Source organism: Saccostrea echinata, unplaced genomic scaffold, assembly GCF_033153115.1.
Source record: "Saccostrea echinata isolate AGI-Se365-2 ecotype Australia unplaced genomic scaffold, CSIRO_AGI_Sech_v1 ptg000037l, whole genome shotgun sequence".
Classification (NCBI taxonomy): domain Eukaryota; kingdom Metazoa; phylum Mollusca; class Bivalvia; order Ostreida; family Ostreidae; genus Saccostrea; species Saccostrea echinata.
In genome coordinates, this window is record NW_026889786.1 from 329,292 (window position 1) to 342,211 (window position 12,920).

General features: G+C 35.5%; 1 protein-coding gene across 1 annotated transcript in view; it reads right to left on the reverse strand.

Annotated features, from left to right (window-relative positions):
- Positions 1–4,980: 4,980 nt before the first annotated feature.
- The window catches only part of LOC133200117 (uncharacterized), a 30,889-nt gene continuing 22,949 nt past the window's right edge, over positions 4,981–12,920 (reverse strand). Inside the window, exons 13-20 of the mRNA XM_061335863.1 lie at positions 10,951–11,072; positions 9,425–9,602; positions 8,204–8,281; positions 7,977–8,081; positions 7,761–7,852; positions 6,662–7,598; positions 5,861–5,938; positions 4,981–5,432 (exon numbers count right to left, since the gene is read on the reverse strand). Of these exons, the coding sequence (XP_061191847.1) occupies positions 5,140–5,432; positions 5,861–5,938; positions 6,662–7,598; positions 7,761–7,852; positions 7,977–8,081; positions 8,204–8,281; positions 9,425–9,602; positions 10,951–11,072 (1,883 nt within the window). The 3' untranslated portion in view covers positions 4,981–5,139. The remainder of the gene's footprint in view (positions 5,433–5,860; positions 5,939–6,661; positions 7,599–7,760; positions 7,853–7,976; positions 8,082–8,203; positions 8,282–9,424; positions 9,603–10,950; positions 11,073–12,920) is intronic.

The following is a 12,920-nucleotide window of genomic DNA, read 5'->3' on the forward strand; positions in this document are numbered from 1 at the left end:
TAAATTGATTATGGATGTAAAATGGGAGCATTTATGATTGCTCTGTGTAGGAACTTAAAATTGACAAGTCTATCTTTCTGCCCAACAAACATTTCATATGCTGACTTAGTAATATGACTCGGTAAATGGTGAACTTTGATCAGTGTTTTATCTATTAGACCAGCAATTTTAGTTTTAAGTCACATTAAAGCACTCAAACAAGTATATTATTATAATAATTATTATTATATATACACGCATTTGGTCTGCAAAATTGAATTTGGCCCAACTGACCAGAATTTTTTTTCTATTAAAAAAAGCTATCTCGCCCTGAGATTGTGTAATTTCTTTATCTGGAATACATATACCAATATTCCAGTGCACATGTATTTCATACTTTCCCCAGTGTCCTTGGGTAGAGGATGTGCAGTGACCTTCAACTAAGATTTTGTAAGTTAGATCATTATAAAAGTTTGTGTGATTCCCTGTTTAGGTTGTATTGCCTTTCCTTGAGGTCCAGTATCATTCGTCAAAAGAGTGTGCTAGGGTAAAATGTGGATTGACCTTGAACAAATTTTATGCCTCAAAGGTCAGGGTCAGAGAGGAAGATTGTGACATTTTATTAGGAAAATATACATTTTTTTTAAAAACATTTGATTTATATTTTGCTAACAAAGAAGTCTTGAGTAATGTGTGTTTAATGAAGACAATTCCTTGTCCAGAGGTTTGTTTTCTCATTACTTCAACATTATTTATCAGTCTTTTGGACTTGGTTTCAATATGTTGGAAAGAGTGTTGTTTACTCCGGAATACAGTTTTCCTCCTTTAGATAGACATGTAGTAAAAATTCATGTGTACTGAATTGTGATTGACAGGCACATATTTATATATATGGATAGATGGGTAAAATCTGCTTTAATATTTCTTCCGTACTTATGAAAAATCTGTTTTAATATTTCTTCCCATAAAGAATCTAGCACTTGTATTGGAGAAAAAGATTTATGATTCTGCTCATTAGTTACCAGCGTTTCTTCAGCTTTGTAAGAATACGTTCAACAATCTTAATAATCTTGTTCCAAAAAAAGAGAAATTTTTTTAATTTGCACCGTTTACCAGTATGTAACGTACGCTCTATTTCACTTTGCACTTAATTTAAAGTTCATTTACCATCTGGTAAGAGAGATAACTCTCTTGGATATATATCTACTATTCCTTTATAAAACTGTCGACTAAAAGGCCACTTCTATCGCCCCCCACCCTTCCCCCAATCTTATGAAAATCAGACTTGTAGTTTATCGTAGAAGAGTGTTTGTTCACGTGATAATTTGCATAAACACTGAAATTCTTTAATTTATAACCTTTTCACGATCAGTATTTTGTTTTACATAACAGTGGCTGATTTAAACAATCTGCAACTATATAATAATTTCTGATCCTACGTTACGTAATTATAGGGGCATAAGAGGCCAAAATGCTTAATCTTTGACGCTTTATATTTCGAAAAGGAGAAACATTCTGAAAAGCGAAGATGTTCAGATTAATGTTCTTAACAATATGCAATATATCAGGCAAGGTAAACTTGTAGGTGTATAGTGTATGGGTTACTTAATCAAAGATATGAGGGTCATTTTCTTGACCTGAACATGGGCTACGGTAGGTGTATCCTTTCAGGGCTTACTTGTTCAATGTTTGCGAAACATTCCGATTAAGGACTTGAAGGGCTGGGCCAAAAATATTTCTTTTTTATGTACATAATTATCTCGAAACGTAAAAGAATAGTTGTTGAACGCAATTGTTTATCTGATATCAAGAAAAAGGTGGTTAATCCCTCAAATAAAGACCGAAAGTCTAAGCTACAGGTTTTCTTGATCAATACTTTGTTATACATTACTGTTGCAAAAATGCTCATCTTAACAATCTGCAACTACAGACAGTGATATATTGATCATTTGTTACTTAATTTTAGGGGACATAAGGGGCCGGAATGCTAAATCTTTAACACTTTGTATCTCGAAAAGCAGAAATATTTTGTAAAACAGCATTTGAACAAAAGATGTTCATCAGGATGTTTTTAACAATATGCATTTTTTCAGTTTTTGCAAAATGGTGTCATACATGTATATCGAAAATCCTCCCCGATAGTAAATCACCACCGAAAAATTTAGTACATGTAGATAGTAAAACTTTTCTAATGGGGGATAATATGCATGTATTATTTATTCTGCATAATAAACATAGAGGGAAGCCATAGTATTTAGTAATAGTAAACATTCATGTGTTGGGGGGGGGGGGGGTTACTGAAGGTGTACTTTACAACATCAGCATTAAATAATAATTACAATTTTCCTATAAAATTAATTAAATCTACTCTTTCAACAACCCCAAACATAGGCGTCGGAACCGGGGGGGGGGGGGCTAGGAGGGGGGCTTAGCCCCCTCCCACTTTTTTGCAAAGATAGACATAATATAGGCATTGAAAATTGGGGCTTACCTTTTTTCGCTGGTTTAGCCCCCCCCCCCCCACTTTCAATTTGCTTCCGACGCCTATGCCAAACTAACATTTCATAATATATTATGGTGTAGTTTGGACCACCAGCTCGCTTTTAAATTATGGTGTATTGTCCCTCGCTTTTTAGGACGAGGAAGCGAGATTTAGCTTCGATCATCCTCACTCCCTTGCGTTGTAACTTGGTATTCCCACTCCCGGGTTGTATAGTGATAGAATGTTTCGAGATGTCTTACTGAAAATTGTCAGGGCATTAGTAATAAACATATTGCAAATTTCATGATGTGGCCAATTGTTTCCAATGAGATTCAAAGATAGCTTACACTTTAAGCCAGACTCTGAGTCTCTTATGGCCCTTGGGTATATCCATGAGGCCAAAAACAGAGATATGAGACTTTTTAGCTCACCTGAGCCGAAGGATCAAGTGAGCTTTTCTGATCAAAGAGTGTCCGGCGTCCGTCTGTCGTCTGTAGTCCTTAAACTTTTTCACACTTTCAACTTTCTCAAGAACCACCTAGCCAAATTCAACCAAACTTGCCACAAAGCATCCTTGGGTGAAGGGGATTTAAGTTTGTTCATAGGAAGTGCCGCATCCTCTTTCAAGGGGAGATAATTAAGAATTCGTGAACATTTGGTGGCATCATTTAAAAATCTTCTCAAGAACCACTGGGCAGGAAAAGATGAGACTTGTGTGAAAGCTTCATTACATACTATACATTCAAGTGTCTTCATATCATGACCCCGAGGGGTAGGGCGGGGCCGCAAGAGGGGGTCGAATAACCTCAAATAATGGAATGACCTGATAACCTTGGAATGGACTAGCCAAACCAAAGGGTATATAAAGCGAAGATTTGGGAAAGTCAGGAATTTAGAAGCTATGAACTAAATACTTCGTGAATATGTCATAGAATATATGTCATAGATTAGAAAAATAATTTATGAGAAATAAGTCGGATAAACCCAGGGAGTATGGTAACACCCCCTTTTTGTCACTAGGCCTAACAACTCCAGCAGCCACAATTATTTATTTAACAATAAAAATGGGATACAACGAATTTAACAAATCGCTAGGTTTGATGAATTGATCAAATTAACAACTGTATTACACTTGTGCCTAATATTACAAGTTTGACCAGAAATAATCAAGACACACTGGTATTTTACAACATTTTATTAAAAATACAAATTCATATCGAAATTTGATTCTCGTTATAAACAATATAGATGTACATGCAGTTGCATCTATAAACCGAGATATACTTGATAAATACTAGTATAACATGACTCCTACAAATGGTATATATCATTTGATTTTATGAAGCTTTATCCAAGCTAGTCATCTCTACAGTGGATTAATTAATTTGCAAAAAGCATGCACTAAAAATGAAGTTTTTTTTCTCCCATTGATTTCTTTTTTAACTCTTGCAAATTAATTGCATTTTTATGTCAACAACAATGAAATACTTCATTGAATATTTCTATCTTTTTATATGCTACTTGTGTGATTTATAGCACATTGAAATGCAAAAAAAATATTATAATATATATGCATGAATGTTTTAACATTCATAAATCCTCCGACTTAAAGGGGTCTGGACACAGTTGCATTTTCGTTTTTGTTTACAACTTTAAATTTCTATTTTTATTTAAAAAATAACAGCAGTTTAATGAATTGAACTTACCAGAAAAATCTTAAAATTCAGAGACAAAAACATGCTTCATAACATCGTGTCAAACACCTGCGTTTGTAACCACGGACTGACAACACTGGTGAGTTGATTTTGCTTTCTCACCTTTCTACTATAAATTTTCTGGATTATAGTTTTAATATTTTTCATTAATACACAACAAATTTCCAAATTTCTAAAATATTAAGGATAAAATATACTACGTGAAAGTACAAGTATGTGTGTCAATCAAACGCGTCCCGAAATTAGTTTTAATGATTTCCAGATAAAAGAAGTTTCTAGACACCCTTTTTATATCTTTGTCTGAAATGCTCTAGAAACATATGTCTTGATATTATACTGAAAATTTTAGAAAATCTGTGATCAGACCCCTTTATACGTAGTCTTAGTAACATGTATCGACCCTATAAAATAGCTATGTCCAGGCTCAGTCGGGTCCATAATCTTATTACAAAATCAATTTAGTTTCCACCTAACTTCTCACAGAAATTACAACATCAATTATCCGAGACGTTCCAATCCATTTAATTGTACAATGAATAAATGAGGGAAATATTTAACGAAATATTTTAATAAGAGAACTACGCATGGGGATGGGGTTTTACAACAATCTAAATTCCAATATCTTCACAAGACACTTTCATATTAATTCTACTAAATTTTGACATAAACAAAAATATAATATTTTTATATTTGTATAATAATTTTTATATTACAACATTCGAGATGAACTTTGACACAAACTTCTTAATATCTTTCCGCAAAATCTTGGCCAACGCTCTAAATTTATACGATATGAAATGGGAAATGACGCGTAATTTATTTATTTTTTTTGTCTGGGTATGTCAGCAAAGAAGAAATTTCCCTGCTTTACATCAGACAAATCTCCTCAACAGGGAATAGGACTATAACAAGGAATATACATGTACAATAAAATAAAGAGGAATATCCACAAACTCTTCATAGTTAATTCATTGGCGGTGTGGGAGGGCGATTATTCCGCATAATCATTGGACTAGATGTCACCCACGAAGGGAGAGTGGTGCCCCACATATCGTTTTGCATCCACGACGGAGAAGCTGTCGTCCACATGCCATTAGATCCACCCATTTCTGGATAGCCGCCACCCATGCTTGTAGATCCACCCATAGCATTGTCAGTGCAAGTGTCCTTGCAATGACATGTGGCTATAACTTTGTGTGTAAAGACTTGTTGTATTGGATTATGTGCACCTTTCATTATTTTACCATCATCGTTTACTGAAAGAAGAAAATGGACGAATAATTTAGGCTAGGCCTACATTGTACCTTGAAAGATTTTGTTTGTTTGTTTGTTTGTTGTTTAACGTCCCTCTCGAGAATTTTTCACTCATATGGAGAAGCCACCACTTGCCGGTGGAGGGTTGCAAATTTTGACCTATACTCAGCACTCAGAGCCATTGAGCAGTGAGGGATCTTTTTCGTGCCAGCACCTACTGCGAACGGGACCTTGGTTTATACGGTCTCCTCCGAAGGACCGTCTCCACGTCCCGCAGTGGATTTGAACCCGCAACGTAAGGATCTACTCCTCACACCGCGACTCTAGAGCAAACGCTCTAACCACTACGCCACGCGGGCGAGTACCTTGAAAGAATGTCTCGGAATAATTTTCGGTTCTGAAATAGTGACGATTCTTCGATAGTACCTACCAATGTAATGTTCGAGAGGTGCATCATATGGCTCCAATGGACTTCGCCGGCATTTTTTCGGAATCTTCTTTAAATCATCTACAATAAATTTTTGCCGACTTTAAACCAACAACATGTGCATAATTCAGGATAGAGGAAAAATTAAACAAGAAATGTTTGAGAAATGTATGTCATGTGGAAACATTTAAAAGGGAGCTACTTTAAATTATGAATGTCTGTAATGATTGTGAAAATAATTGGTCATCTACTAGTCAGGGGCAAGCATAATACAAAGTTTGATCTCTACCAGACCTCTCTTAGAGAGACTACCAGTGTATTAAATTTGATGTCTATCAACCAAAAGGTTCTCAAGATTAAGTGGTTGATATCTTCCTAGCGCCAGTTTGATCAAGACCTTTAACCTTGTGATCTCAAAATCAATAGGAGTCATCTATTCTTTAAGGGAAATCAATGTACCAAGTTTGATTTCTGTCAAGCAAATGATTCTCAAGCCATTGAATGGACAACATCTTGTCTCAGTAGAGCACTCTGACCCCGACTTTTGACCTTGTGACCTCAAAATCATTAGGGTTATCTACTCTTCAAGGGGTACCAGTGTACCAAATTTGATGACTGTCAATCAAAGGGTTTTCAAGATACTGAAGGTCAACATTTGATCTACCGACCGACATATACCGAGTCGGACAGACCGACAGGTGCAAAGCAATATACCCCCTTTTCAGGGGGGGGGGGGCACAAAAATAGTACGATCTTGCTGTCAGATAAAAAAGTTATATATCAAAAATGTAGTTTCAGACATACCTAGTTTCATCCCCTTTTCCATAAGATATTTACGGAGATACGCTTTCCTGACTACTTTATGACCACCCTTAAGCAAGAAGACTCGGAGTATGTTACCGCTGCACATCCCCATTTTTAGTTTCTCTTTCATTTGCGTCGTCTGTGTCATCTCCTCTCCATCCCATCCATTGGCAAACGTCAGGATGGCCTTAGTTACATAGTTGACCTGTTGTTCAAAAGGACAGGAGACCATGGAGGGTATCTGCCAAGAACTGCTTCCGGTATCATTTGACATGGGCTCACTGTGCTTGTTCACCAAGTATTTTGTCAACTTCATTAATGAATGTGCTATATTTTCAGGTAGAATGTTTTTCTGGTGAAGGTAAAAGGTTAAAAGTCGGGCCGCTTGAGCATACTTTAGTACCTCCATACCATACATATTAGTCAACATTGGATACATCTCACCCATATGGTTGATTTGTGCAAGACCTCTTAGCATCTGACCGTATATTAATCGTGTCGTATTTGCAGGAAACTGTTCAACCATAAACTGGGATTTCATTATCAATAAATTTATGCTTTGGATCATAGCAAGACCAGTATAAGATCCTGTAATGAGTGATTTGTTGACTGGATCTGATTGGGAGTCCCCCCACATCTGCAAGGATTCCATTTCAGAACTCACGTCTTTGTAAGTTTGCATTGCATTCATTATCCATTGTAATCTGTCCTCAAGTCCATCCAAAGTCCTTGGCTCATGTACCTCCATTTTCTGTATTTTCATCATTGTATCTTTTTCTGCTCGGCCAACAAACATACAAAGTCCTATATGTGGTTGTGAGTAGAGTCCGGACAGATGGCGCTGCATGAGTTGAGACATTCCAGCATGGACCAGGTCTTCTTTAGTATCCATGCTCATCATACGCAGTTCAGTCCCCTTCCATTCCTCGTCCATGCTCTTATAAATAAATAGAACGAAAATAAGACCTTAATAGTGTCACCGATTAACTTCAGACAGTAACATGAAATGTACTACATAACATGTTATGCAAGGGAAAACTGCAAATAGTTAATTGATTAACATCATATTCATAAAAATGTCATGTTTATTTGTACTCACATTATACTCATAGAATGTCATGTTGCTAAATAATGCCCATGTTTTCGTATCAATGGGATTTGGACACAACACACAGTCATCCATTTTGTCATCTAGGAAAAGAAATCGACTTTTATTTCGTGTAAACACAAAGAGGATAACTATAAAAATTTGTTTTGTTTTTATTTTTGTTTGTTTGTTTGTTTGTTGTTGATGGTTTCTTTTTGTTACTCTTACAACTTGAGCACGTGACATGAACTGGCACTGTTGTAAAATCATTGCATTCATCATCGTCGTTGTTTATCTTTAGAGGATCGTAAAAGATGACCAATTCTGCATCTCCTATGTATAGACATGGACAGACATAATGCAGACACAAAATCAACAATGTAAAGCTGCTTCAAGTAAAAAGAAAAGGTTAAAATTTCAAGACAAAAAAAGTGTATATATGAAAATGTCTTTACCGCAGACTGAAGATTTTTCAGGAATATAGTGTCCATGGAAGTGAGGAACTATGTTGAATTCTTTTCCCGGCTTAATTGCTGGAAGACAATTTATGAGAAGCGGTGATCAAGATGATTGAATAAAACAAAATTATTTTCATTCTGTTAAGCCTAGAAGTGTCCAAAACCTCGACTAATAAGGAAATGTAAAAGCAACGCGTCGGCCATGCTGCCAGGTATTAATTCTCTTCTATAGAACATAAAAATATAGCCGGCAATCAACCAAGGAAAGTGCGATATTTGGCTAAAAGTTTATATGAAAGTCAACTGATTCTTTTATGGAAATATGAGTGTTTCGACTCAAGAACTGTCGAATCTAGTATGAAATCTTAATATACATATATATAATATATACATGTAGTTCAAACCATTGAGTCTCAACCCAAAATTTTAACTCGTGGGAAATTGTAAAATTAGTCACTCAAACATTTGTAAGATTCGATGTCTCAACACCCTCTCTAGGTGAAGAGGTACGAATCTCACGAATTTAAAATTATATCAGGTCACTTTTAGTTATTTGAGTAGTACCCCCCACCCCCCCCCCCACCCCGGAAAATAGAATCTGGTGTGGGATTTTCGTAGGGGAAATCGTACTCTAGAGCTTATTTTCCAAGGGGAAATCCTACTCTAGAGCTAATTTTTCGGAGGGGAAACTTCAAAGATTTTAGAGGGGAAAGCCTATTCTACAAGACCGGTACAGAAACATTGAGTCGTGGATACCCAGGTACATCCAGGCTAAGTAGCGTACCTATAAACATTGTAGTTGCGGAAACATTTCGGTTCCATCCACAAAACATTAGCGAATATATCCCGGCTACTTACAAATAAATATGTGATAAGAGGATATATCCTGGTACATACCAGTACAGGTAAGCGTCACTGATATCTTCTTCTTTTGTTAAAGATAACAAAAATAAAAAAAAATATTTTTATGGTAACAAATTGGTGTTTAACAGTTTAAGTAAGATTAGGTACCACATGTGCAATGTTGATAAGTGCGCGGTTGCTTTGTCTACATACCTTTGTAATAATACCATGTCGAAATTTATAGACCTAAAGAAATGTTTTACCAATTCGTGGATTTTAACTATCCCGCTTCTCCGATTCCTTGTACATCAAATATGAACATATATATCAATTACTATTATTAGTTTAAACAAAAAGAGTGCTCGTCTGGTTTACCATCTGTAATGGCAATTTGCCCGATGAGTTGGTCGACAATTGTGTAGGTAGGCACTAAGCATTTCTCGCCATGGTCTTGCATCATCTGTTTCTTAGTTGTGAGATAGACCGCTACCATGTGAGGGGTCTCCATTGTAGCGTTAGGTAGAGTTCTGTTTCCAAGGTTACGAAGTACTGCCTAAAACACAAGTAGCAATTCAAAATATTGCTACGTATTGTAATGATATTAAAACACGTGGAGATAATGTATAATCTTTCATATTCTACAGTAAAATGTCCATGTAATTGTATCTTGTCAAAATAAACTAACAAAAAGAAGGGACTTTCCTGCAACTCTCTTTTCAATCTAAGCAAGAACTGTCCTTAAAGAACTGCAGGCATGCTTATGAAGCTATCTTAGGACTAAGACATCTCTCAAGACGAACTTGCGACATATCTTAGTCCTAAGTGAGGTCAACGAAGCTATCCTATCACAGGAGACTTCTTTCCTAATCTTAGTCCTAACTTTAAGACGAAGAAGAGCTTTTCTAAGACAAATCTTAGATGATTTAAGAGCGCTAGTCCAAGAAAACTAAAGAACTTAAGAAAGGTCATACTTTATAATGCTTAAAAAGAACTTTGCTACTTTGCTAAAAACTTTCACAGCAAATTATAATGGCTTATTAGTAAATCTTATTGAAATGTAAGTGACTGAAGGTTATAACTTCTATGAGAGTGAGCACCCTTTGTGTTTAGTATGAAATCTATGAAAATCCACTGTCGTAGCATTAACAAGTCAAGACCCAAAGAACATTTAACTTCCGAGTCATGTAACCTTGATTATTTTGTTTTACAAACAACTGTGGGTAATATCGATAAACATGTAAAAGGATCCTGTCAAAAGCAATCTTTGTGTTAGCGTTAGCGTTACCTCTTGATACGACCCCAATACGATTTTTTTTTAAATTCTGCATTTCCGAGGCCTTCATAATTTGATACGTCTGAGCTCTGTTACATTGACTAAATGACCTTTGTCTGTGTCATTACAAATCCTATGAACATTATCAACCCCGAGGGCAAGATTGATTTTATAAAGTTATTCCATAGCAAAATTATGCTACTAATAAAAAAATTATATAGTCCTGAACATGAACTTCGAACTCAATGAACAAAATGACCACGATGCAGGATTGTTATGTATCCCTTGATCACAAGCAAGCCAAGTACTATCTTCTGATATTTTTCTTCAAAGGTCAAGGCAGAATTTTTACTTTTTTTAAGCCTGTGACCTTGACCATGTCCAAATTATCCTTGGTCAAGATCAGAACATACTCTCAAGTTACAACAACTTTTTCCTCGATTATATATATTAGCATCTAATGTTTATCCATTTCGAAAGAGGTACACTTGTACACCAGTAATTGCACTAGGATTCTCAAAAAATCTGTTACGAAATACAGTGACAAAAACGGTTACAACCACAACAAACGTCAAACTTACATGTACACCATATTCACATAAGGGGTTTAATTGAATATTAAACTTACTTTGTTGAAGTCCATGTACTGCGAGAGCTGAGACAGAAGATCGTTGGAGTACATCCCCGTGTACAGCTGTGGTTTCATAGGCGTCTTCATCGCGGCATCGATGTGGAGACTTATATCTATGTCTGCAACAATCATAACTAGATAGTTGAGCAAGACAGCTTTCATGGTAATTTTTTTTACCAAGAGTTCAATCCGTAGTTTTCTCTAAATATGTTTAACTTTTTCTATTTGAAAAAAAAATTACAATAGAAATAATAAACTTCAAAGTCGTTTTCTACAAATTTGGAAGAGGTTTTAATTCGACTTTTTATGCATAATTTTATTGATAAAATAACAAGACAACAGTGACAAAATCTTGGAGACCCCTGTGTTCTCCTCACCTTGGGTGGCGGGGAACCCCTACATGAATGCACGAATTAGACATAATATACATGTACTATTAATAAAATAGAGTACAGGTAATTCAAATATGAAAGTTTAAATACTGGTATTAGTAATATTACATGTTCAAAGATTGAAGAGATTTCTCTTATATCAGAAAAAAAAAAAATATGAAGAGATTTCTCTTAAAATCGGAAACAAGAGGCTCATGGGCCACAATGCTCACCTGAGTCACTTTAGCCCTGCTGTTCATCATCAGATCCCCCCCCCTTGTAATACTTTGATTCCCTATTGTGACCCCATCCTACCCCAGGAGGCCATTATTTGATCAATTTAATCAAGATAATCTAAACTACCTCACGGAGTTTTCAGATGAGATTCATCTTTTCTGGCCCAGTGGTTCTTGAGAAGAAGATTTTTAAGGATTTTTTGTATTCTGAGCTTCATATGTAAATTACTATGATTTCAATTTTAACACGCCCAAACTGTCACGCTGTTAGCAAAACGATAATAACCAAAATTGTATACATGTATTTTTATGCAAACTTTGAGGATTTTTCAAAAAAAATGGAGCGGAGACCCACTCACATCGAAAAATAGTGTTATAGTATGAGAAAATGACTCTTTTTGTCCTCTTTAGTGTGTGAATAATATTTAAAAGGCAAATAATTTCAATCTTTGTGAGATTTTTGCAAATTGTAGAGATTTTACATAAAGTATACTTTAATGTTAGATGAAATATCAAGGAAAATTTTGATATAACTAAAATTAAATTTTCACTTTCATGTTTGTCACACTAAAGGCTTTTCGCTCGTCATGTTCACCCATCTTCTTTCTACAACATATTATTTGGAGTATCCTGTGCACAGGCCATTACAGGCGCGGATCCAGAATTTTTTTCCAGGGGGTGGGTTCACCCCAGTCAAAAAAAAATTCCAATCCGAGTATTTCTTGATAGGCCAAAAAAAAAAAAAAAAACGTGAAAAAAAAACTATTTCGTGGTGGTGATGGTGGGGTCCACATTTCTTAGGAGAGGTCCAAAGTAATTTTTTATTTGCTTCAGTATATACTTTTAATAAATCTGCAAATTCCAGGGGGGGGGGGGGGCGGCGGACCGCGCATGCATTAGATCGCCTTAATCCGACTTACAAAATATGTGGGTGTATCTTCTTTTTTTTTAACACCCCACATATTTTGTAAGTCGGATTATGCAGATCTAAAGACCTGTGGTCCTGTGCTATAAAAATAAGATTGATTTGTTTTGAAAAAGGAAATACAGTAAAATGTCTGTCTTATTCGCTAATGAAAAAAATCTCTTCTTTAAAAATGATACTGTAATGTGATATTCGCTTCTTTCTCTTGTCTGTATATGAATGTTTATAGAATAGAAATGTAGTATTATGTTTCTGTTACTTGGAATAGTGTTTCTCTTTGAGGATCCATCGCAGAAAATCCATATCATATTTTATGTAACATATTTTAAAATTTTAAATTCAAGCATCATCCCTATGAGTGGATCCAAACTTATATATATATATATATATATACCGTTTCTACATCATGCTAGAAGGTTCATGGCCTATGTAATT